This window comes from Rhinoderma darwinii, chromosome 4 (assembly GCF_050947455.1).
Source record: "Rhinoderma darwinii isolate aRhiDar2 chromosome 4, aRhiDar2.hap1, whole genome shotgun sequence".
NCBI classification, from domain to species: Eukaryota; Metazoa; Chordata; class Amphibia; order Anura; family Rhinodermatidae; genus Rhinoderma; species Rhinoderma darwinii.
The window spans coordinates 110,012,550-110,040,068 of record NC_134690.1 but is presented as its reverse complement, the minus strand read 5'-3'; the positions used below and the strand labels follow the sequence as shown (position 1 = coordinate 110,040,068).

General features: G+C 43.1%; 1 protein-coding gene across 1 annotated transcript in view; it reads right to left on the bottom strand.

Annotated features, from left to right (window-relative positions):
- SLC9A9 (solute carrier family 9 member A9) overlaps positions 1-27,519 on the bottom strand; it is an 885,771-nt gene that overhangs the window by 835,919 nt on the left and 22,333 nt on the right. The window contains exons 2-4 of the mRNA XM_075861458.1: positions 26,248-26,450; positions 21,070-21,147; positions 8,720-8,796 (exon numbers count right to left, since the gene is read on the bottom strand). Coding sequence (XP_075717573.1) covers positions 8,720-8,796; positions 21,070-21,147; positions 26,248-26,450 — 358 coding nt within the window. The remainder of the gene's footprint in view (positions 1-8,719; positions 8,797-21,069; positions 21,148-26,247; positions 26,451-27,519) is intronic.

The following is a 27,519-nucleotide window of genomic DNA, read 5'->3' as shown; positions in this document are numbered from 1 at the left end:
CGGGTTTACTGAAATATTTGAGCGCGCTTGCTACTCTGTTTCCAGAACTCCTATAGAAGTAAATGGAAGCTACGGAAGCAGCGTAGCACAGTGTGCTACGCTATTAGCGGAACTCAGGAGCTATGGGACAGCACAGCTCCCTGTACTGAACTGTTGCCGTAACTCTTATTTACTTCTATGGGTGTTCCAGAAAACAGTGTAGCAAAAATGCGCTTGGCTGTTCCCGGAAAATCTGGCCACCTTGTAAGTCAGTGGCCAGAGCCCAGCAACAGCGGCACAGGGTATGGAGGTGATCAGGGGGCTCCGTTCTAGAGATAGGTGCGGGTCCCAGAGGTGGGACTTGCATCTTCAGGGTTTTCCGTAAATGGCAAGCGTGTTTTGCTACGCTGTTTCCGGTACTCCAATTGAAGTGAATGAGAGTTCCGCTTTTATTCAGCGTAGTAGAGTGAGGTACACGGTTTTCATAGCTCCCGAGTTTCAGAAACAGCCTAGCTCGCTGTGCTAAACATCTTCCGTAACTTCCATTTACTTCTATATACTTCAAAAACAGAGTAGCAAACACGCTCGACTCCGTTTCGGGAAAATCATGCACCTCGTCAAAAAGTGGTTGGAGTCAAGTGACAGCAGAAGATAGGATGGGGGTCAGGGGGCCCCGTTCTAGAGATAGGTGCGGGTACCATATTGGGTCCCGCATCTTTCGGACATTTATGGCATATCCTGTGGATATGCCATAAATATCCAAGATAGGAGGACCCCTTTAAAGGCTAAACCCCTTATAATAAAACAGTGTATCAGTGTGATTATCCTGTATACAGAGCAGCTGTACCGTGCGCTGATACCTGAATCCGTCAGGTCAGTGGGACTGACGGGTTCAGTGACAGCGGGTCCTGCATGTCTCTGATTTGCAGGATCCACATGTTATCCATCACATCTTAGTTATGATCAGTGTCAGAGACATGCAGGGCCCCCTGACACTGAACCCGTCAGTACCGCTGACCTGACGGATACAGGTTTCAGCACTAGATACAGCTGCTCTGTATACAGGATACAAAGCAGCTGTATATGTAAAAAATAAAAATAATTTTCAATAAAATGTAATTAGAAAGCTGCACTAATCACACTGATAGACATTTTTATAAAAAAAAAATGTGTATATTTATATATACACTACCGTTCAAAAGTTTAGGGTCACTTAGAAATTTCCTTATTTTTTAAAGAAAAGCACAGTTTTTTGCAATGAAGATAACATTAAATTAATCAGAAATACACTCTATACATTGTTAATGTGCTAAATGACTATTCTAGCTGCAAATGTCTGGTTTTTAATGCAATATCTACATAGGTGTATAGAGGCCCATTTCCAGCAACCATCACTCCAGTGTTCTAATGGTACACTGTGTTAGAAGGCTAATGGATGATTAGAAAACACTTGAAAACCCTTGTGCAATTATGTTAGCACCGCTGTAAACAGTTTTGCTGTTTAGAGGAGCTATAAAACTGACCTTCCTTTGAGATAGTTGAGAATCTGGAGCATTACATTTGTGGGTTCGATTAAACTCTCAAAATGGCTAGAAAAAGAGAGCTTTCATGTGAAACTCGACAGTCTATTCTTGTTCTTAGAAATTAAGGCTATTCCATGCGAGAAATTGCCAAGAAACTGAAGATTTCCTACAACGGTGTGTACTACTCCCTTCAGAGGACAGCACACACAGGCTCTAACCAGAGTAGAAAGAGAAGTGAGAGGCCCCGCTGCACAACTGAGCAACAAGACAAGTACATTAGAGCCTCTAGTTTGAGAAGTAGACGCCTCACAGGTCCTCAACTGGCAGCTTCATGAAATAGTACCCCCAAAACGCCAGTGTCAACATCCACAGTGAAGAGGCGACTCCGGGATGCTGGCCTTCAGGGAGGAGTGGCAAAGAAAAAGCCATATCTGAGACTGGCTAATAAAAGGAAGAGATTAATATGGGCAAAAGCACACAGACATTGGACAGAGGAAGATTGGAAAAAAGTGTTATGGACGGACGAATCGAAGTTTGAGGTGTTTGGATCACACAGAAGAACATTTGTGAGACGCAGAACAACTGAAAAGATGCTGGAAGAGTGCCTGACGCCATCTGTCAAGCATGGTGGAGGTAATGTGATGGTCCGGGGTTGCTTTGGTGCTGGTAAAGTGGGAGATTTGTACAAGGTAAAAGGGATTTTGAATAAGGAAGGCTATCACTCCATTTTGCAACGCCATGCCATACCCTGTGGACAGCGCTTGATTGGAGCCAATTTCATCCTACAACAGGACAATGACCCAAAGCACACCTCCAAATGATGCAAGAACTATTTAGGGAAGAAGCAGGCAGCTGGTATTCTATCTGTAATGGAGTGGCCAGCGCAGTCACCAGATCTCAACCCCATAGAGCTGTTGTGGGAGCAGCTTGACCGTATGGTACGCAAGAAGTGCCCATCAAGCCAATCCAACTTGTGGGAGGGCCTTCTGGAAGCATGGGGTGAAATTTCTCCCGATTACCTCAGCAAATTAACAGCTAGAATGCCAAAGGTCTGCAATGCTGTAATTGCTGCAAATGGAGCATTCTTTGACGAAAGCAAAGTTTGAAGGAGAAAATTATTATTTCAAACAAAAATCATTATTTCTAACCTTGTCTTGACTATATTTTCTAGTCATTTTGCAACTCATTTGATAAATATAAGTGTGAGTTTTCATGGAAAACACAAAATTGTCTGGGTGACCCCAAACTTTTGAACGGTAGTGTATATATATATATATACTGTATATATATATATATATATATATATATATATATATATATATATTGTTTTCAAAGGCGTACATAGCCTTTAAGTGACTCTTAAAAATAGAAAAACAATAGTGATCAGAGGACTTTGTACTGTGTTTAGTTAAGCAAAACAGTGACAAGACAATGTGTGACATATTTATTTATTTCAGTTACTTATATAGCGCCAACATATTACGCAGCGCTGTACAGAGGTCCTCTTTTTTTACTGTCCCCATTGGGGCTCACAATCTAAATGATTTGAATATTTAAATAATATTCCTTTCTCATCCAACAAATTCTATTCTTTTGAGCCGTGGGTTTAAATTGTGCTGTAGAGCAGACTTTATACTGATTTAGGAAAATATGTTTCTGATGTTCATCTCCATTGGACGTTGCATTAAAATAACTGTGTTTAATTTGCACATTTGGATAAATGGATTTGTTTTCTGCAGTTTGCATATTTTAATAGACTCATGAGGATTCCAAAATATCAGCTGGGCCAATAAAACGGCAAGTCTGTAACGTAAATCGCTCTGTAACAGTCTCACTGATTTTTAAATATGTTAATCCTTATATATAACCAAAAAATATGTTCCTTGTATTAGAAAAGCTATGCCTTAGCAAAATTCAGAACTAGAATGAGTAGCTGTGTCTTCGAAGGCTGGGGTTGTTCCATATGAAATGGGTTTTGTACCTTGCACATATCTTGTTGTATAGATAAAAGAATATCAAGTATACCTTAATCTGAAAACAACTGAGGGTAACAGAGCAAGAAAAAAGACTAAGATATACAGTTACCAGCAAGCAAATTGTGTACGCTGGAAAGAGCTCCTGCCGTATACAGTAAATGCAGGCTGTGACAGATGCCTAACAGTGTCATGCATCACCACAGAGTGTAATGGTATATGTTAAACGTATATGTCATGAACTTGCGTTAAATGGACACCATTATAGTCTATGGGTGACGGATGGCACTCCTAGGCATCTATTTAACGCATACGTCACCCAAAGACTATAATGGTGTCCATTTAACGTATATGTCATGAAAAGCTATAGAAAAGCCTATGAAAAAGGAGTTCAACATATACCTGTGACGTATGCCATACTGTGGCATATGTCACCCATAGGCTTCCATGTTAAAAAAAAAACTTAAATCATGTACTATATGTTTGTTTTTTCGTGGGATCCTTTGGGATGGAATAGCGTATTCTACAATGCTATTCCATCCTCCCCAAAAAAATGTATACTGGTGTATATTAGCCAGACAGAGGCAAAAAGGACACTCTTTTGGCCAAGTCCGGCTAATGGAACCTGATGTACACGTTTAGCGCGTATATCGGGAGCTTTCCCAACATACAAGATAAATGTAGGGTCAAATTGTAGTGTGCACAGAGCCTTAACCGTAGGACAAAAAAACGTGAAGTGCTCATAGCCTAAGTGCCAAGCAGCAGCTGCAAAAGCAATAATAATTTTAGGCACTTAAAATTAGAGATGAAAACCTGTGATTAAGATATAATATTGCCCCTGTATGAATCACTTGTATGTCCACATATTGAATATGTGGTACAACTTTAGGCACTACATAATAAGCTTATAGTCATGGGTCTGGTTGGTAAAACCTCTGACAATCAGCTGGAATCCCCAGTGGAAGCAGCAGGCAGCTGGACATTATGTGCCTGATGCATAGAATTACAAAGCACCCATTTAAATAAATCAGCGACCATGTAATACATATTCACACAAAGTCCTCCAAAGAAGACAAGAGTTGTCCGTTGGGACTACCACTTTAATATGTGTAGACATATAAAAGGTCAACAGAAAGAATTGGCACATGATCTATTCATTCCAAAAACTGTACAAAAGACTAGAAGACATTGTTTGTGTGTGGAGGAAAGGTAGTCCCATCATCAATGTGGGAAGGGGTTCTGTCTTTGATATATAATGTTAAATTAATGAGATGCAAGTATGATGTCATTCATCATTTGTACCCACCTTCAACAAAATAGATGACAGTAACCCATGGTTTTTTGTTTTTGCCTTTCTCTAGATCAAAAAGTTGGGTCTGAGAAATGTTGGACCTGATGTACTACTGTATGTAATCTGTTTAAAGGAGTGGTCTGAATTTGTTTAAATACCCACATTCCCCTTATTCCCGCCTCCCCTACCCGGAAGTGATGTAAATCTGCAACCCCTGTATAATGCGATTCAGCCTCTGACATATAGATCCTCCCACAGGAAGTGACACAAAGCCTGAAACCGCTCTATCTATGCTCCAATGTCTCCTTTCTCAGACCGGAAGTGACTCATAATTTGATTCCTATCCACAGCCACACCACCTACAGGAAGTGACACGTGACCTCAAACACCACTATCTCCACTTCTACATCAGCCTTCAGTGAAGTCACTGTCGGAGTTCAAAAAACGTATTGAGAAGAGAGATGTACTAGCTTTTCAGATTGGAATGCCTCTGCCCAAATGGGTTAAATTAAATGTTAGAGAGGGTGACTTGAGAGAAGGAAGACGGCATAGAAAATAGGTATGTAATTTCAGAGATTATTATCTTGGCGTATGAGAAATTAGGGGAGGGTTTGGTAGTTTATATAATTTTTAGGTAGTCCAGAGAGGGGTACCGATGCCCACCTTCAATTTCTTAATAATTGGGAATAAGTGAGGTCTCAGAGTATGGATGTTATAAATGAAGATGGTGCAGTAGATACGAATGAGTAAGTATATGTGTGGTTATAGATGGTGCTCTCTAATATTGCAGTAAAGATAGAGCTGCTTCAGGTTACGTGTCACTTCCTGCAGGAGGTGTGGTTGTGGGGAGGGCTTTTTTTTTTAGATTAGGTATCACTTCCGGTGTGAGAAGGGAGATGTAGAAGTGGAGATAGTAGTGTTTGAGGTCATGTGTCACTTCCTGTAGGTGGTGTGGCTGTGGATAGGGTTCAAATTATGAGTCAATTCCGGTGTGAGAAAAGAGACGTGAGAGCATAGATAGAGCGGTTTCAGGTTTTGAGTTACTCCTTACTGTGGGAGGAGCTATGTCAGAGACTGAATCGCATTATAAAGGGGTTGCAGATTTACATCACTTCCGGGTAGGGGAGGTGGGAATAAGGGGAAAGTGGCTATTTAAACGTGCTAGTATATGATAGATAATGATTCCTGATGAAGGAGGATGCTACGATACGCGTGGAATGTTTGGTCATTTTATATTTGTTTTTATATTCAAATGCTATTAAAATCACCTTTTTACTTCGGTTAATGATTCTGCCTGCTGCATTACTGAAAGAGTGACCAGGGGAGTGATATTTAAAGTGAACGAGGATCGGAGGGGAGCTAGTTGCCTGGCTCTCCTCACACATGTGCGTACGATTCCATTTGCATGCTAATTTGACTGCATTGCATTGAACTTCAATACAGCCGCTCTCCAAAGTTTTTTTCTATATTTTTGCATTGTTTATACGGAACCTGATAACGAAGGAGTCCAGCAGGATTGCAGCGGCTCGAAAATAAGTTTATTTCTGTCTGCTTTGGATTATTTGTGGGTGGTAACTTGGTTGCCACTCGCAGAGAGTAAGTTGAGAAAACATACTACTTCATAAAAAAGGATAATATTATTGTGGCTGGTATCTTTGCGCTCCTACCCTTTTTCTGTTTGTTCTATTAAAGTGTAGCTAAAAACATTTAACAAACTTCTGACATGTCATAGTGACATGTCAGAAGTTTTGATTGGTGGGGGTCCGAGCACTGATACCCCCCAATCGCTAAAACAAAGCAGCTGAAGCACTCGTGTGAGTGCTCAGCCGCTTCGTGTCTGTTCGACTTTTTTCGGAAATAAATGTATCGGAGTACGGGCTCATAGAATTTCTATTGCGTCCGTACTCCGATACATTCATTTCCGGAAAAAGCCGAACAGACACGAAGCGGCTCAGCGCTCACACGAGGGCTTCAGCGGCTTCGTTTTAGTGATTGGTGGGGGTCTCAGTGCTCAGACTCCCACCAATCAAAACTTCTGACATGTCACTATGACATGTCAGAAGTTTGTTAAACGTTTAGTACACTTTAAAAGAAACAAGTGGCAGAAAGAATTTCTATGTTAAGGGAAGAGGTATCGGACTCATTGCCCAATGGACAAGCCTTAAGCTATAACTACAGGTATAGGGAAACTGCGTGTGTTATCCTCAGCAGTGGCGTAGCTGTAGGGATCGCAGCGGTCGCAGTTGCGACCGGGCCCCTAAGCCTTGGGGGCCCACGGGCCCCCGTTGCCATACAGCATGCTTGTTATTAAATACATTTTCTGTGCTGTGAAGCAGGCGCTTCCTGGTTAGGGTCACATGGTACACTTCATGTACCATGTGACCTTGTTGTCTCGTGACACGTCTTCCAGCCAGTGCAGTGGAAGAGTCGGTGCGGAGGACTCCAGGTGAGCTGCAGAGTATGTATTGTAATGTAATGTATTGTAATGTGTTGTGTTGTCTTGTAATGTGTTGTATTGTGCTGTTTGCGGTGGAGAGGGGGGGCTCGTTAAATTACAGCACCCCCTCCTCTCTCCACCGCAAACTGTGCAATACAACACAATACATTACAAACTGTGAGTCGCATTTCCCTGGGGGGTCGTGTGAAGACCTCCGGGGGGTGGCGAGTCACTCACCGAGGTCCCGGTTCCATTCAATGTTGGGGCAAGGAGCTGACGTCTCCTTGCTCCAGCATTCACTGTGCCCTGAGCAGCTCGACGCAGGCAGGCGGGATGTAGCGACATCATCGCGCCTGTCTGCGCCGAGTCACTCATAGCACACACCGGAGGAGGCGAAGGAACGGGGATAGGTAAGTAATTATGCTATTTTTCTATTATGCACATATGGGGGCATTATATTGTATGGGGGGCTGATATGGCATGGGGGCTGATAAGATGGGGGAGCATTATACTGCATGGGGGGCTGATATGGCATTGGGGCTGATAAGATGGGGGAGCATTATACTGCATGGGGCTGATATGGGGGAAATTATACTGTATGGGGGGGCTGATATGGAGGGCATTATACTGTATGGGGAGCTCATATCGGGGGCATTATACTGTATGGGGAGCTCATATGGGGGCATTATACTGTATTGTGAGATGATATGGAGGCATTATACTGTATGGGGGGCATTATACTGTATGGGAGCTGATATGGAGGGGCATTATACTGTATGGGGGGCTGATATGGAGGGGCATTATACTGTATGGGGAGCTAATATGGAGGGGCATTATACTGTATGGGGGCTGATATGGGGGGCATTATACTGTATGGGGAGCAGATATGGGGGGCATTATACTGTATGGGGAGCTCATATGGGGGGCATTATTCTGTATGGGGAGCCCATATGGGGGGTATTATACTGTATGGGGGGCATTATACTGTATGGGTGCAGCTATGTGGGGCATTATACTGTGGGGGCTGATATGGGGAGCATTATACGGTATGGGGCTGTTATGGGGGGCATTATACTGTATGGGGCATTATACTGTGTGGGGGCAGCTATGGGAGCATTATACTGTGTGGGGGCATTATACTATGGGGGCTGTTGGGCAAAGCGTCTGGGTCTGATGATGGTGGTGGTGTTGGGGAGGGATAGGGGGGCCCAAGCTGAATTCTTGCACCCGGGCCCATGAGCCTTTAGCTACGCCCCTGATCCTCAGTTAGGTATACCATGCGAATAGTTTATAAATACATTGTTCTACTTATGACAGATCATGTATTAAACTACAATATATGCACAAACACAACCTGTTCACCAAGGAAGAAAATAAAGAATACTTGCAAAAGTGACATTTGCATGAAACAAGCAACAGCTAAAGGACACAACATATCATAAACAAACGCGACATACCTTATATATCTTAAAAAATTAAAGGTACTGGCTCCAGGTAATATGGTAACTCAACTTACCCAATAACAATGCAAGAAATGGCAGTACCCAAAAATGCGTATGTTAATATGGTTCCCAAATTGCGGAAGAAGTGTCTCTGTAACACAAGAGAGAAATAGTTACTTGGTTGTTTGCATACAGTTCCAACATAAAAACATGTACAAAATATTCTTAATTAAAATCCAGATCTTTATAATAAAGTGTGCAGAATTTGATAATAAATACAATTATTGTCATTGGTAAATGGCGCACGTAGCGGTTACATGGTATCTACTGTCAATGGTGCTCTCGGCAGACCACAGCAGCCAGTATCATACAAACTCTTATATAGACAGTGTAATTAATAAACTAAAACATCCATTTCTTGTCAAGTTAAATTAATTCCTTGCAAAGATTAAAGAGCTGTGAAAAGTATTTGACCCCATCCCAGGCGTTCCCTTGTATTGCATATGTGTCATGCCCAGATGAAGAGGCGATACACGTGAGGCTCCTTATTCCCATGTGGTGACGTATTGCTCGCCCTAAGTTTTCTTTCCGGGACACAGGGTTCATATATTTTCTATATTTCCTATGAAATGATTTATTGTTGTTTCCACTTTATGTTTCCTGGTGCTGTTTTTTTTGCACAGATTTTTGACTGTTGGGTTTATCGCCTATTCAGGCTTCCTAGCACTTTGCACTTTATTACTCTCTTTGCACTTTATGTATAAATCATTTTGATATTTATTACCAACAAATTTTCCTTTCTTGGGGAGAATGTATAGTTTAGTTGTTTGCTTATAATGCTGGAATGCCTATGGGAAGGTTTCCTCTTACTATGATGGACCAAGAAATTTGCATGCATTTAAATATATCAGTCTGGGTAGTGTTACGCAACGAAAGCCATTCGGGCAGATTTACTACTGCGTCTGGAACTACAAAGTATCACAAAAATCACCAAGATTTGGCGCATATTGGCGAAGTTTGGTGCACTGTGGTGCAAATTTAATGTTTGCACACACTTGACTAGACAATTTCTAAAAGTGTTCAGAAAAGGGTCTGTGGCTTACCAAGAAAGTGGTGTGGCTTGCCAGAAAGGGTCGAGGCTTACAATGTGTGTCAAAAAACTGGCACAAAATTCTGGAACAAAGTAAGCTAAATCAAAACTGGCATAAGGAAGAAAAAAGTATCTAACAGGTCATGCAAGATGCACCAAAATTATCATGCAGCATTCACCACTGTGATACGTTTTGAACGTTTTGTGTCTCCCTGGTCTAAGTTTACACATTCTAACTATCAGTAAATGTGGGCCTCTATCTCCAAATGGTGAAGACTTGCAACAGTGTTGAATGTTCAAAGGAATGGCTGGTCTGCCAAAATTACTGCAAGGGCGTATCACCAACTCATAAAACCCCTTCAGGCCAAGATCACAGACACAGTTTTGAAACAGTTTTTGTGGCAGTTTTTGGAACCAAAGGCAGAAGTGGATCCAAAAGAAAGGAAGGAAAGGTTTGAAGAAAACATTACCTTTCGGTACTTTATATAGGAGATTGAGGGCCTACCCTGCATCCATTGGCTTGTAGATAATATCCTAATTTAAGGTCTATTAGCATAACAATTTCCCTTATATTTGGAAAGCATGGTTTTATATTAAATTATTAGTATGGTATGTAAAGAAGAATAAGGAACTCTAGTATTTAGACTCTGCAATAATACTAAATTCAAATACAGTGATACCTCTCCAAAAGACCACCTCTGTGAAATTGCAATACCCTTATCCAGACCAGATTTTTTGTTTCACCATATACTATGCATACTGGCCATCTTCTTTGAGAAGACCACCCACTCCACACTTATCATATGCAGTTCTGTCCTCAGTAATTACCCTTTCCCGACATCCACGTGTATATATACAGCAGAGGTTGGATAGGGGAGTATAGAGCGATCTCATGGGCTGAGCCCGTTCCATAGAATGAGCATGTCTGCTGTATCTTACAACCGACACTTCATTGTAACGAGCGGAATCCCACTTGTTTATCGCCTTAGATGCCGCGGTCAATAGCGACTGCGGCATCTAAGCCATTCGAATGAGTGGGATGGCCCCTGGTGACGTGCAATTGGCCCCCTGCGACACAATAGCATAGTGCTGATGGTCATCATGCGATCTGGGGTCCTAATGAAGGCCCCCAGGTCTGCCATTTTTGTACATCTATTAAGCCCTACCGGAGTTGACAGGTCACTTCTTCCAACAACATCATACCTATCTCCTGCTGCTGTGGCAATCTTCATTATCTGGCTAAATTTTGCTATCAATGTCGTAATAGCACGTACAATGGCAAAATCAATGCAAGAAAGCTCGATGTTCAAATTTAGTCATATCTACTTTTAATTTTTAACGTATCAAAGAAAACAGCATAGCTATGCAGCATGGAGAAGCATTAGCCATAAAGTGAAGTTGTACTGCTCAGTAGAAATGATTAGATAACCGGAGTCATTCAAAAGTGTGACAGGAAAGTATATGGTGCCAGAAAAACCTCCCCAGCACCACTACATGTCCATTTGAAATGTTAGAAACATAGAATACGTCTATTTTTGTGATTTAACATGAAAACATTATATGGTCATTTACATTTATAGTTAAACCAGGTCGTAGGCTGATGAAGTATGTATGCCAAGATGACATTCAGCACATTACTGCTATATTCCACAGTATTTCCTGGGGAACGGTCCATCAGACAATTACAGCAATCTCCTGTTGTCAGCTTCTTTCTTCACCATCCTCAATATACTTATCCACCGTCTTGTGTAACAGGTTGGTGGCTTTCTTACACTAGAACCTGCATGTCATGTACAAAGTCTTACTTTTTTTGACTGAATAAGAACTGACACTCACTATAACAAGCTACAAAATATAGAGAGAAGGATGCAATCTGATCAATTATTAAAGCGACTGTCCAGTAATCTGAGTAACTATATATAAATATTGCTGAGGTTAAAAAGAAAAAAATAATAGTTAGAAGCGTCATGCCCTTTCTTCAGGCGTTTCCGTCTCTGACCTCCCATTGACATCTATGGGAGGCAGAGAAAGCGGTTTTCGCTGCATTTTTTGCCCGCGGCACTCAATGGCCGTAGCCGAAACTCTCAGCGAAAAATGCGGCAAACAACGCGTGTCAAGTGTTCTGGCGGCAGGTCAACATCTGCCACGAGTTTTGAGGCAGACTTTTCCGCCTGCAAAAAACTCCTTGTTAACAGGGCCTAACATTCAGCATCCATTTACATCACATGAAAGCAGAATAATCTAGAAAAGTGCATTACAACCTCATTTTTCTATTTTACTATATAGAATAGACTTAAAAATGATATTTTATCCACGACAATACCTTCTAAGAAAGTGAATTTTCAGGGGCAAACGCAGCATTTTTAAAGGGAGGTTTCCAAATGCATAATTTTCAAACCAAGTTATCTTTGTCAAGCTCCCGCTACTCTGGTTTTTACGCTACAAATATTGACCTGCATGAATCCACCAGTCGAGCATCAACACCACCCCTTGTAGACCGCACCACAGTAACTGAATCCCCGGCCAATGCGTCAGCAACCTCTGGCCGGGAATTCAGCTCCTAGTGGCAGCTACAGTGGTGATATCTACAAGGAAGAAGGGGGTGTGATCTACATGTGGAGGTGTGATCTACAGGGGAGTGGGGGTTGTGCTGCGGTCCACAAGGTTGTGGGGGTGAGACCTACATGTGGGGTTGCTATCTACAAAGGAGGAGGGGTGGTGCGATTTACATGGGGGTGGGGGTGCTATCTGCAAGGGTGTGTGGCACTATCTACATGAGCACTATTGCACTATATTGGTAGGTGGCACTATGTGGGCACTGTCACTATATGCGGGCACTGTCACTATGTGGGCACTGTGGCACTGACTATATGGGCACTTTGTCACTATATGTTGGCACTGAGGCACCATGTCACTATATGTGGGCACTGTGGCGCTATATGTGGCAGTATGTCACTATATGTGGGCACTGTGGCACTATGTGTGCACTACCTACAGGGACATTGCGGCACTATCTACATGGGCTTTGCTGTTTTCAGGGGATTAATACAAAAACCCTGACAAATGAAATCCATCCCATTTTTTTTCTTTTTTTTTTGTTTTGTTTTTTTAACGGCTATGAAAAACAGACAGACGGACTGGAAATGGATGAGAATTTGGAGACACTGATGCAAGATGCACATGAAAATCTGACATTTGATCAGTTTTTAATGGCCATATTTTTTTTTTACTGTCGTGTGACTGTAGCCTAAATGTCTATGATGGCAGGAGCTGGGCCGCCATCAGGGCAGTACTACTGGTAGTGCCGTCAGGGACAGTAAAAAAAATCGGGGCCCGCCCGCTTCTCAGCTGCTTTAAACATTTGAATGAGGGCCCCAGCGTTAGTCACTTGGAGAAAGGAACGGACCCTGCAATGTAATAAGGCCCATTCCTTACTCTGAAGTAACTAACGCTGGGGCCCTGAGAGGACATACAGAAGAGGAAGATGCAGCATAAGAAGCAGAAGCTCCGTGTGGAGAGATCCCGCCCACCAGACACGTCCATCTTTACACAGCCGACTGGACCTTCAGGCTGGTGAGTGTCCCCCCTTCTCCATCCTGCTTCACATTCCTCCTGACCCCACGTGTAGAATATATAAAAATGGCACAGTTTTGCCGCGATTATATAAAAATCGTGGCAAAACCACGTGATTTGTGTTCCGATTACGAAAATTGCATTAAAAAACGTATACGAATCATGAAAAAAACAGTGCTATTAGGCTATAATGTCACAGTGCGGTCAAATCACGTTTTTGCCGCGATTTTGCAAAAATTGTGGCAAAAAATGGTATTTGACCGCACAGTGTGTAACTAGACTAAGACCTTAGGCCCCATGCACACGACTCTAAAAAAAACTCCGCTTTTGCGGACCGCAAAAATGAACCCATTGACTTTCATTGAACGCGGACACCTTTCCGTATGGGCTACGGATGGGTGTCCGTGCCGTAGCACCATTCCGGGAATTATTGAGCATGTCCTATTTTTCGTATTTTACGGGCCGTGCTCCTATACTTTATATGGGAGCACGGCCCGAAAATGCGGGTGGCAGTCGGCGGCCGGCCGTGCCCGCAACTGCGGGCCGCAATTGCGGGCACGGTCGTGTGCATGGGGCCTTAGGCCCCATGCACACGGCAGTATTTCCATCTATCCCGAAATACTGACAGTAAATACGGATCAGTAGGCATTCGTATTTCATCCGTATATACGGAAGGGTGTCCGTAAATATGATCCGTATTACATACGTATTCCATCCGTATATACAGATCCTTACAAAAAGAGGGAGGTTGCAAATGATGTCGTCAACATGTTGCCTAGCAGTGCTTCAGTAAATACTGGCGGTTTACGGATGCACATCCACATACCGTCCGTATTTACGGAAGCTCCCATAGACTTCTATGGGAGAGTCCTTGCCGTAATTACTGACAAGAATAGGACAGGTTCTATAATTTTTTCAGCACGGACAACCATCCGTAAAAATACTGAAAGGTGTCTGTGGCCAATAGAAATGAATGGGTCCATAATTACTGTCATATATGTATAAGAGCACGGCACGAAAATGCGGGTGTAGGCGGCCGGTCGTGCCTGCAATCGCGGGCCGTGATTACGGGCACGGCCGCGTGCATGAGGCCGAACTCATGTGAATGGGGTTTTCAAAACCCAATGCACGTTGTCACGAAGCGGGTTAGTGGACCCACTAGGCCGTACCGCCGTAGCAGGGAGGCAGCTGGCCAAACAACAGGAAACCCCAGTAATACAATGTCCCGCACAAGGGTACCTGGATAGTCCAGACAGTGGCCGCAGCACTGGCACTGATGGAGATGGGTGCAGCAGATAACGCAAAACGTGGAAGATGACACGGGACGCGGCGGATTCCTACGGACGTGGCAGATGACACAGGACGTGGCGGATTCCTCCGGACGTGGCAGATGACACAGGACGTGGCAGATTCCTCCGGACGTGGCAGATGACACAGGACGTGACTCAACTTGATACTAGAGGCATAGCACAGGAAACAGGAACAGGTAACAAGGCACGGGAAACAACTGGAATGGGAAACTCTAAGGGACTATTTGCATGACAGACTGGGAAAACTAACAACGCTCAGGCAAGGATCAGAAGGCCTGGGGCCTTCTTATAGACCAGGAAATCGTGGCAGTTAATGATGATGACGATCTCCTTTGTGCGCTGGCCCTTTAAGGCCGGGCACGAGCTTGCGCACGTAACCTACGTGACACAGCAGACCGGAACGGAAGTGAGCGCTGGCGTCTCCTAGGAAGGAGATGGGAACCAGCGCTCATGGATCCATGGCTGCGGGCGTCGGGAGGTGAGTAAACCCAACGTCCCGCGGCCATGGACGCTACAGTATCCCCCCTCTTACGCCCCCTCTTCTTGGGGCCAGAGCGAAAGAGGAATTTCTTAATAAGCGTAGGGGCACTGAGGTTCTCTTCTGGCTCCCAGGACCTCTCCTCAGGAACAAACCATCTCCAGTCCACCAAATAGAAAGTCCTTCCTCCTACCCTCTTGCAGTCCAGGATCTCCCTCACCTCGAATATATCAGAAGAACCGCTGGGAGCAACTGTTGAACTAGAAGTCTTGCTGTAGCAGTTCAGGACCACAGGCTTCAGGAGGGACACATGAAAGGAGTTGGGGATCCTGAGGGTAGGTGGCAGCCGCAGCTTATAGGAGATAGGGTTTATCTTTTGCAGAATCTCAAAAGGACCAAGGAACCTGGGAGCAAACTTGTATGAGGGTACCTTCAAGCGAATGTTCCGAGAGGACAGCCAGACTTTAGTCCCCGGAAGATACTAAGGCGGCTCTCTTCTCCTAGTATCTGCTTTTCGCTTCATCCGATCGACTGCCAGTAAAATAGTAGAGTACCGGGTCTGTTGCCAGATTTGTAAAAAGTCCCCATAAGCCGAGTCAGCAGCTGGTACTTGAGATGTGGTCGATACTGGGAGAGGGACTCTAGGATGTTGACTGTACACAATGTGAAATGGAGTGGAGGTGGTGGACTCACTTGTGTGGTTGTTGCATGGGAACTCGGCCCATGTAAGAAGCTGTACGCAGTTATCGTGCTGTGAAGAGATGAAGTGGCGGAGATAAGTCTCCATGATCTGGTTGATCCTCTCAACTTGCCCATTGGACTGGGAGTGATAAGCTGAGGAAAAATCCAATCTCACATCCAGGAGTTTACAGAGGGCTCTCCAGAACTTTGAAGTAAAATGAACTCCCCGGTCGGACACAATGTGTAGGGGCAAGCCATGCAAGCGAAAGATGTGTAGAATAAATAGACTCGCCAGTCGAGGAGCAAAAGGTAGGCCGGTCAGCGGTATAAAATGCGCCATCTTAGAGAACCAGTCCACCACCACCCAGACAGTGTTGCATCCAGCTGAGGGGGGAAGGTCTGTGACAAAGTCCATCGCAATGTGCTGCCAGGGGGCATTGGGTACAGGCAGAGGTTGAAGCAGGCCGGCAGGCTTGGAGTGAGTAACTTTGTTAGCGGCACACACCGTGCAAGAAGAGACAAAGTCCAGAACATCTTTCGGTAGCGTGGGCCACCAGAAGTGACGAGCAATCAGGTCTCGGGTTTTACGGACACCAGCATGCCCAGCCAGTTTAGAACTGTGTCCCTAGCGGAGAATTCTTCTCCTGTCTGCCAACCGAACAAACGTCCTCCCCGGAGGGATGTCTCTAATCTGCAGATGATTAGCGGTGACAACGCAGGACGGGTCTATGATAGTCTGAAGGGACTCCACCGTGTCTTCCGTCCCAATCTAGACAGGGCAGCGGCCCTCACATTCTTGTTCGCGGGACGGTAGTGGAGAACAAACTGGAAACGGGTGAAGAACAGCGACCACCTGGCTTGACGGGGATTCAGTCGTTGTGCAGACTGAAGGTAGGTAAGGTTTTTGTGGTCGGTGAAGATCAGGATGGGGTGAGCAGCGCCCTCTAGAAAATGTCTCCACTCCTCCAGAGCCAATTTGATGGCTAGTAGCTCCCGATCTCCAATAAGGTAATTGCGCTCAGCAGAAGAAAAAAGTCTTGAGTAGTAGCCACATACTACCGCCATTCCTTTGGATCTCCTCTGGAACAGAAGTGCACCTGCACCAACAGAGGAAGCGTCCACTTCCAGTGAGAACTGCTGAGATACATCAGGATGATGGAGGATCGAAGCTGAAGTGAAGGCTTTCTTGAGGCTAATAAATGCGGACTCTGCCTCTGGAGTCCACACCTGGCGTTCACACCCTTCTCGGTAAGGCCCTTAAGCCTTGAGGACGTGGCCACTCCAGGACAGCTTTCACTTTCTCAGGATCCATCTTGAGGCCTTGATCCGAGATGATGTAGCGCAGGAAGGGCAGAGAACTCCTCTCAAAGACGCACTTCTCCAACTTGGCGTATAAATGATTCTCCCTTAATCATAGTAGAACCTGACGGGCATGCCTCCGATGAGTCGTCGGATCTGGGGAGAAAATCAAAATATCATCGAGATAAACAACAACACAGACATAGAGGAGATCTCGGAAGATATCATTAACGAACTCCTGAAACACTGCGGGAGCGTTACACAGTCCGTAGGGCATCACTAGGTATTCGTAGTGCCCGTCCCGGGTGTTAAATGCCGTCTTCCATTCTTCACCCTGGCGAATCCGGACTAGGTTATAAGCCCCCCACAGGTCTAGTTTAGAAAAAATGTTGGCTCCTCGTATGCGATCAAATAACTCAGATATAAGTGGCAACGGGTATTTATTCTTGACCGTGATCTGGTTGAGAAAACAGTAGTCAATGCAGGGTCGAAGGGATCCGTCTTTCTTTTTAACGAAGAAGAATCCAGCCCTGGCCGGGGAGGAAGACTTTCGTATGAAACCCCTCTCCAGATTCTCCTTGATATAGGCCGACATGGATAGAGACTCAGGCAAGGAGAGAGGATATACTCGACCACGGGGGAGAGAGGCATTGGGAACCAGTTCAATGGGGCAATCATAAGTCAGATGTGGAGGCAGCGTCTCAGCCTCCTTTTCGCTGAAAACATCTGCATACTGAGCAAACTGGGGTGGCAGTCCCGCCAATGACTGAGGCAGAGAAGGCTTGACAGGATGGATCTGCAACAGACAGCGACCATGGCACTTGGAGCCCCATTGGAGAACCTCTCCAGAATTCCAGTCCAGGACTGGGGCATGTAGTCGAAGCCAAGGCAGGCCCAGTAGAACAGATTGATGGCCTTGGGCAAAACAAGGAAAGAAATCAGTTCAGAATGAAGGACTCCAACCTGGAGCTTCAAGGGCTTGGTTTTAGAAATGATCGGATCAGGCAGAGGCAGTCCATTAACTGAGGCAACAGCCAAAATGTCTCTAGGGGGACTGTGGGCAACTGAAGACGATCCACAAGCCCTTTCTGGATGAAGTTTGCAGCAGACCCAGAGTCAAGATAGGCAGAAACTTGATGCGTCCTCTCGCCGGATACTAGGGTCACATCAATAGTCAGCTTGGAACAGAATGCTTTGTTAGGTACCGTTCCATCTAGGGTTGTCTCTCCAATCAGTCCTAGGCAATGGGGTCTCTCTGGCCTCTGGGGACACAGGCGCACAATATGGCCTCCGAGGGCGCAATAGAGAGAAAGTCCAGAAGTGTGTCTACGTTGTTTCTCCTGGGTAGACAATTTGACATGGTTAGTCTGCATAGGGTCCTCTGGAGGGACGACTGAGGAGGATTGCTGAAAAGTAGAATCCAGCCTAGGAAGTTCTCTCTCCCGGAGAATCTCTTGGGAATGCTCCCGGATCCTCATGTCAACCCGGGAGGCGAGTAGGATAAGATCGTCCAGGGTAGATGGCAGATCGCGACCCCCACCAATCGCTAAAACGAAGCTGCAGAAGTGCTCGTGTGAGCGCTCAGCCGCTTCGTTTCTGTTCGGCTTTTTCCGTAAATCAATGTATCGGAGTACAGACTCAATAGCATGTCTATGAGGCCGTACTCCGCTACATCGGCTTTCCGGAAAAAGCCGGATAGAAATGAAGTGGCTGAGCGCTCACATGAGCACTTCTGCAGCTTCGTTTTAGCGATTGGTGGGGGTCTCAGTGCTTGGACCCCCACCAACCAAAACTTCTGACATGTCACTATGAAATGTCAGAAGTTTGGTGAACGTTTAGTTACCCTTTAACTTTCACCCTTAACACATATGTGATGAGAATCGAAACTATGGTTTTCATTGTCGGGGGCAGAGTTAACCCCTTAATGACCAGCCTATTTTAAACCTTAATGACCAAGCCATTTTTTACGTTTTTCGATCGTCGCATTCCAAGAGCTATAACCTTTTTATTTTTGCGTCGACATAGCTGTATAAGGTCTTGTTTTTTGCGGGGACAAGTTGTACTTTTTAATAGCACCATTTTGGGGGACATATTATTTATTGATTAACTTTTATCAACTTTTTTTGTGGGGGAATAGAAAAAAAACTGAAATTTTGCCACTCTTTTTCGCGTCTTAAAGTAGATGCGACTTTTTGATCACTTTTTATCACATTTTTTTTAAGTCAGGATTCACAGAAAACAGCAATTTTTCCATAGTTTTTTATTACATTTTTTACGGCGTCCACCGTGCGGGTTAAATAATGTAATACATTTATAGTCGGGGTCGTTACGGATGCGGCGATACCAAATATGTGTAACTTTTTTACTTTATTTTGGTTTTTTAATAGTAAAGCATTTTGTAAGGGGAAAAACTGGGTTTTTCATTTTTTTTCACATTTTTTTTTAATTAACTTTATTAAACTTTTTTTTTACTTTTTTACTAGTCCCATTAGGGGATTTTAATATGCGATTCTCCGATCGCTATTGTAATATACTGCAATACTTTTGTATTGCAGTGTATTACTGCCTGTCTGTTTAAAACGGACAGGCATCTGCTAGGTCATGCCTCCGGCATGATCTAGCAGGCATTCGCTCCAGGCAGACCTGGGGGCCTTTATTAGGCCCCCGGCTGCCATTGGAGACACAGACACTCGGCGATCGTATCGCCGGGTGTCAGTGGGATGAGAGGGAGTTCCCTCCCTCTCTCCAAAACCACTCAGATGCGGTGCACGCTATTGCGCACCGCATCTGAAGGGTTAAACGGGTGAGATCGATACTTATATCGATCTCACCCGGCGGAGCAGGGACGCCCCCAGCTCTCAGCTGCCTCTAGCAGCTGAGAGCAGGGAGATTTGACGCTCCCTGCTCTGTTTACTTTATCCTGATGCAGTGCCATAAAAAGGCATATGCATCAGAATAAAGCCCGTTAGTGGCCGCCGTTAAAAGGCGTATTGGCGGTCACTAACGGGTTAAACAATGTCTATCAAAACTATATTAGTGGGAAGGTAGAAAAAAAGGGGGACCAATGTGAGGCGCTGCTTAGTAACAATTGGGGTGTTTATTGAAGGTAGGCTACGCGTTTCATGGCCTGATGAAGACGCAATTCCTGCGTTGAAACGCGTAGCCTACCTTCAATAAACACCCCAATTGTTACTAAGCAGCGCCTCACATTGGTCCCCCTTTTTTTCTACCTTCCCACTTATCTATTGACGGTGAACTCCGTTTACCGGCCCCTGGACCTTGGCAGCAGCTTCAGCCCTCACTTGGTTGCACACACCCTGGGTGTGTCTCCTCATCTTGCATCTCCACAGCATTGTGCTCTCTGGAGATTGTTCCATACTCTTCAACATTGTTGTGCTTGGTCAGCATAACCCGACTAGGTGAGTGCAAGATACCCTAGTATTGTTGTTCTTTGACCTCTGGATAATTGCACTATGTGGCGCCGTGTGTTTTTTCTTCTCTTTTAGTAAAAACTATATTAGTATTACCTACTAAACCAATAATAATTGTTTTCTTCTTGGTGGACTTCTAACGTGCTAAATTTTACCATTTTCTTATTTATAACCTATTAAAATGCACCATGATCACCTTGACCTTTGTGATAAAGCAAAATTTAATTTTAAGTGCTTGGTATGAACACTGCGAAAAACTTCTTGTTGATCACATTAGGGGGTTTTGCGTGATTTTACATTAGGCATTAAATAAAACTTGTCAACGCTCATGTCGTGTCTTAGGAAAGGCCATTAGGGACACTTACCAACATCAGGACTTGGGGGTCCTGGGCAATTCAATATATTTTCAGACACAGTGGCACAGCTGTACGTGTGGGCTGTGCCCTATACTGCAGTTTAGCCCCATTCACTTGAATGTGGTTTGAACCCCAAGGACCATTCATGCATATTCCTGGAAAAGTCTTTTAAATACAGTGTCTTCTCTCTACGCAAAAGTTGTTACCTTCTTTAGACTGTATCCAGCGTGGAAAATTATTGGAGGCAGAAGCACATTAAAGAAAACCTCAGGGTCAAAAGTCATCTGTAAGAAAATAATATATGATATCATAGGTCAAAAGTAGTTATATATTATAAAATGAAACAAGCTTTAATAGAAATTACATCCAAGATTACATAAAAAATTTTCTTCACTTTTCTATTTCTCAAAATTGTTCCCAATCACACAAAATAAAGATTAAATAAATCATACATGTGTGATTGGTGAGGGTCTGTATGTTGAGACCGCCAGTGTTTTGGAGAATAAGGATGCCTAGTCCACCGTTCCAGCTTCGGGGTCACTCTCCATTATGGGAGATATGGAAAACGGTGATCTCATCTGGCTGTTTCCCGAACTAGAATGAAGAGTGACCACGCATGCATTTTCGGGATAGTGAAGATCGTAAAGTTGGACATAAATACTCTAAATATGTGTCATAGGAAAAACCTTCTAATATTGGTATCATATCTTTCAGTGGCCTCAATATTTCTTTCTTTTCAAATTGTCTTCCACTGTCCCGGAAATTGTTATCAATTTAGCAAAGGTTACAGAATTTCTATAGCTAAGCTACGGTTATGTGTAGATAAACAGGAAGTGCTATTTCAGCAACCTGGCTTGCTCTTTATAGCATGTGGTGTACAGGACTCATCACCATTTCCTAAAACACTAACGTATTGCACAGCCAGCAACTTCTACAGTTAAATCAGGCTTTAGAAGTTATCACAAGGCGTCCCAGCGCTTCAGTTCTGTATTCAGGATGACAAAATAAATACTGAAATCAGATGGATATTTTATAAGGGTTGTTGTGGATGTTCGGTAAGAGATAACGTTGAAACTTTATTTAAATAAAATATAAAAAAATAATATACTGAAAAAAAACCACAAAAAAGACTGGAGTTACAGCAATGGATTGAACGCTTAGGGTATGTTCACACACAGTGAGCAAAAACGTCTGAAAATACGGAGCTGTTTTCATGCGAAAACAGCTCCTGATTTTTAGACGTTTTTTTAACAACTCGCGTTTTTCGCTGTGCGTTTTTTACGGCCGTTTTTGGAGCTGTTTTGCAATGGAGTCAATGAAAAACGTCTCCAAAAACGTCCCAAGAAGTGTCCTGCACTTCTTTTGACTAGCCGTCATTTTACGCGCCGTATTTTGACAGCGACGCGTAACATAATGGCTCGTGGGAACAGAACACCGTAAAACCCATTGCAGGCAATGGGCAGATGTTTGTAGGCGTATGAGGGGCGTTTTTCGCTTTTTCAGGCGTAATTCGAGGCATAAAACGCCAGAATTACGTCTGAAACCACTGCGTGTGAACAAACCCTCACAGCTCAACTCCTATCTATGTACAAATTCATTTAGTGAGTTTTAAAATGTGAAACAAAAAATTTAAAAATCTTATTTTTATGCCAGGTTATCAGCCGTGGAAGGTACAGAAGAGCACATCTGGTTTTGTCCCCATAACAGTACTGTCTGTCTTTTTGCTCTGTCAGTTCATTGTTATCATAGGGATATTAGACCTCATTCCAACCAACGAGAAGCCAGCTTACATTTTTAAAGCTAAGTTAAGAAGTGAAAAACAACTTCTGATTGGTTACTATGAGCCAACACAGGAACAGGAAGTGTTCTCGTGAGAATACAAGCACAGAATCTTTTCTCATATATGGCCTATGACTATCTTTAAAACATCCTAAGGGGTCTTTCATATAGAAGCCGCTGCGTTGCCAATTCCGCAAAGAAGATTTGTTATTAAAGGGATTGTGCCACCATTAAATTTCTTATTCATTGTATACATCATAAAAAATGGACAATGTTTGCCATTTATGTGCTGTTAAAAAAACGATCCAGTGAAGAATTCGGACAGGTACTTAAATAGTATGGCGCCACCTGGAGTTCAAAGTGTATAGCAATGTGCACATCTACCTAATGAGCTGTGTGCTGGTGGACATGCAAGCTCAGTCACTCTCACCACAGTCAGTTCTCGCATAGTGTTCACTGCAGAGCAGCCAATAGAAATAGCTTTCTTCCCTGCTTTGTGGTAGCATTGTAGCACAGTGGAGAAGATTCCTTTTTCTCTGCTTGTTAGGATTGCAAAGATCTGCATTCTGACTGTAGATATGAACCCTGCATATGCCAACTTGGTCTTTTTTGTTTATTTCAGTATATTTTCATTGCTTTCTAAGGCTGGGTTCACGCAGAGTTTTTTGTCGAGTTTTTTTACGCGGAAACCGCGCCAAAACACTCGTCAAAAACTGCCCAAAAATGCCTCCCATTGATTTCAATGGGAGGCGGAGGCGTCTTTTTCCCGCGAGCGGTATAACCGTCTCGCGGGGAAAAAAGCGACATGCCCTATCTTCGGGCGTTTACGCCTCTAACCTCCCATTGACTTCAATGAGAGGCAGAGAAAGCGTATTTCGCAGCGTTTTATGCCCGCGGCGCTCAATGGCCGCGGGCAAAAAACGCAGCGAAAAACACTGCGAAAATCGGCGTGCAGGGAGAGGAAAATCTGCCTCAAACTTCCAAACTGAATTTTGAGGCAGAAATTCCGCCTGAAAAAAACTCTGTGTGAACATAGCCTAAGGGAGTGCATACTGTAGATGTCACACAGTATATACCTTCACTACTCTAGATCCCTTGTTACCTATCTGCAGGGAAAGTAAGAAGGGACTGTATTATCAGCTGCCAGAGGGGGAAGGAGACTGATTCTGCTCAGAACTCGCCCCCAAAAACACAGATTTGCAGCAGCAGCACCATGGGGAACACAGGCAAAAATAAATAAAAAATGGTATTTTTATATTCTGGGAACACTGTAAATTAACTTAAAACAGCTATTAAGAACATATCTGGAATTTTGGTATGAAAATGATTCATGGGATATCTTTCAGGCTATGTTCACACGCTTAACAAAAAATACGGAGCTGTTTTCAAGGGAAAACCGCCCCTTATTTTCAGCCGTTTTTTATGCATCAAGCGTTTTTTGATGGGTTTTTTACGGCCGTTTTTGGAGCTGCTTTTCTATTGAGAGAATGAAAAACTGCTCCAAAAATGGTTCAAGAAGTGACATGCACTTCTTTTTTACAGGGCTGTTTTTTAGCGCCGTTTTTACAAACAGTCGCGTAAAAAAAACACCCCGTGGGAACGAAACATCGTTTTCCCCATTAAAATCAATGGGCAGACCTTCGGAGACGTTCAGCCCCCATATTTTCAGCCATTTTTCGTGGGGGTTTACGCCAAGAAAAACGTCTGAAAATAGGCCGTGTGAACATACCCTCACTCTATTAGTGAAGTAATGCATTTTTTCCTGACTCCTTGAGTAATCTGGTTGTCTGGCTCCTGAATTCTACTTTATTTTGTCTAACCATGGCATAAATATTACTGAAGTTTGCATGAAATACAAAATGTCTCATATCTTTATACTGTCTATTGATAAAATAGACACTATATGCTTATAAACATTACATTGTCTTGCAACAGTGCAATTGACACCAAGGTCACCGGGGAATAAAAGACCTTTTGTGCACCTTATAGCATCTTTTGACTCATGTTTATTTATTTTCTATCTAAATATTATCTGAGGTTGTTCTGTACTTCATAAATTTTATGCCCCATGTATAGAAGGTGACAGGCTTTGGAAAGGGTTGCCAGTTCTCTGAGCTACTGCCCTGGCACAGATGTAAAGCCAAAGGAAATGTACCCGTCTTCATCTTTAGAGTCTAGTCCAAAACCATTGAACCAGAACTGGCTTGTACTTTAATAAGCCTAAAACTGTATGAATTGCTAGTATACGCTTTGGCAGTTCCAGGCAAGTCATTTAATTTTGGAATCTGATTAAAAGTTAACATTTATAGAAAGATAATAGATGAAAGCTCTTTTAAATTCAATAATTTACTGTTTGCCCCATATCAAACAGCCCCACATGTTAATTTATAAGAGTCTCAGCTTAAATATTATTAAATTATTATTAATTAAAAAGGAAATCCGTAGCAACTTGATACCTCATACAATACTTATACAAAAGTAAGTTTAACCACACCATCTAATATTCTCTTAAAGGAACCCTAAATGTAGAAAATAAAACACTTAAATAATCAATACCTTAATATATTTTTCTCTCCTTCAATCCTAAGATGTCTCTCATATTGCAATCAAAACTGTGAGAAATACTGTATATTAAAGGATTTGTTTCTGGAATTTCACATTGATTAGTAGGTGGACCCCCACTGATCACACATTGATGGCCTATCCTAAAAAAATCGAAAACTTTTAGGAATTCGTCAATATGTTTCCCAGGAGATCAGCCATTTCCCAGCCATTCCTTCTCATATAGCACTCGTATCTGGCCGCCACAGTTGCCCTGCCTCACAACTCTTTCTGCTATAGGGGACTAGGCTTGTTAAGCACCACCACTCACGCGTTTTGCTTGCCAAATGTGGAAGAGATCAATAGAAAATGAAAGGCGTTGTCTGCTTTAGAAAGCTGATATCCATATTCTCTGTTAGGCCATATCCATGTAATAGAGTAGAGCCCCTAACAGCAGAAAGAAGCTACAAAGAATGGCTCTCTGAAAATATTCAAACCCGGAGAACTCTGTGTCCCAGGCACTAGCCCTACTTGTTGAGCCACTGGTGCGGCTGGACAGCTCCGGTGCTGGATTTAATGTCTAGCTTCTCTTGATTCCTGCCTCTCTGGATTTCTTGCCTTAATTGGTCTCACCATTGTGGCTCCTATAAAAGTCTGGACCTTGCAGTACGTCCTTGCCAGACTATTGCACCCTCGAGCCTGATCGTTTCAGCCACTGGACTCCGAATCTGCCAAAGTCCTTGAAAACTCTACCTATGATAACTGTCTGGCCCACGACTCTCTGGCTCCTTACTCCGGTGATAACAGCCGATTGTGGGGGGAAGGGTCTGGCACCGGGATCCCCAGCAAGCAGCTCATTATTGGGGGAATAGTTATGTAGTAATGGGTTGACCTATAAGTTGGTAGGATTCAGGCTGTTTATCTATACCACAATAATTTTCTCAAAGTTTGCAGTAACTTTTAACCTAAATCTGATTACACAATGAATTGAGCACCATTTTGCCTCCCACTTTAGTGAGCTTTTTTATACCTACGTACAAAATATCTATAATCTACATAGTTACCTTTTGTAGCATGACGTTTCCTTGGTCATTATTGATATTGTGCTTGTTGATTTCTCCTCGATACTCATATTGATAAACATGGTTTGTGACATTAATAAGTAATGTTGTGGGGTTGCTCTTCAAGCTCTCACAGTCAAAAACAGCCCCATCCTCCGGTTCATATGATTTTGTGGCATAACGTATTATCAATCCCATTACCAAACCTGCAAGTAAAATGAAGAAAAGTATTGTTTATATTCATCTTTTAGTACATTGCTGCTAGACGAAAAATATATAGGAAAAAGAGAAAAAAAAGAACAAATAAAAATGGAAGGTAGGTAGGCTGTTAATAAATGATAAATAAACCCTAGTATTCTATTGACCCAAGTAAACATATTACCCCTGCAGACCTACTGCCCTCCAAGTAAGGTCACTGTATACATCTATATACTCCCAGAGTCTAGAGAGACAGACAGAATATTTGCAACAAGGGATTTGTAGCTCCATATGAGCAACGCTCCAATCCATAGGGCCATATATCTAATGAATAAGTGTAACATGACAAATACAATTTATGATGGGTTTTTTTGCTGTCTGCTTCATCACTGCTATGTCATAGCTACTGGTGAGAAGATTACATTGGTAGAGTCTGTGATCGCAGACCGCTATTGATTTCCTGAATACGGATGTAGCCATCTTTAACTGGACTCTGATAACTTGCTGCAGGGTGATATCACACAACAAAAGCCATTGAAAAGCCATTGAAAAAGTCAAGATAAGGGATCTAGCCACTGTTTATTTAGTGTGTTAAAAGTCAAGACAAAGACGGCTACATCTGTAGTGTAGTACAACTTTTTAAAAGTCCCTAAAGGCAACTAAGACAAATTAAAAAGAAAAGTAATGTTTTATTATACTGATTCAATTAGAAAACTATGATAAGAATAATAATACAAATGCTGCAATAATAATAATAATAATAATAATAATAATAATAATAATCTACAAAATATCCTGCAGAACAATATAAAATGCACTCGACTTTCATTGGATTAAATAAATCCATTTCTGGCTACTCCTTTTCCAGTTTTAGTAATGATTAGATGTTTCCACTGATGTTCTATGGCAATGTTCTACAGCGTACCCTTGACACGGTTTGTATTTGCCTCGTCTGGTGTAATTATATTCATTACATTAGCTTTTGCTTATATAGTATGGCCAGGCCTTGATAGGTTTTGCTCTGTGCTTGCTTTGTCTACGTTTTTCAGCTGTGTTTCCATATATCGACACACTGTG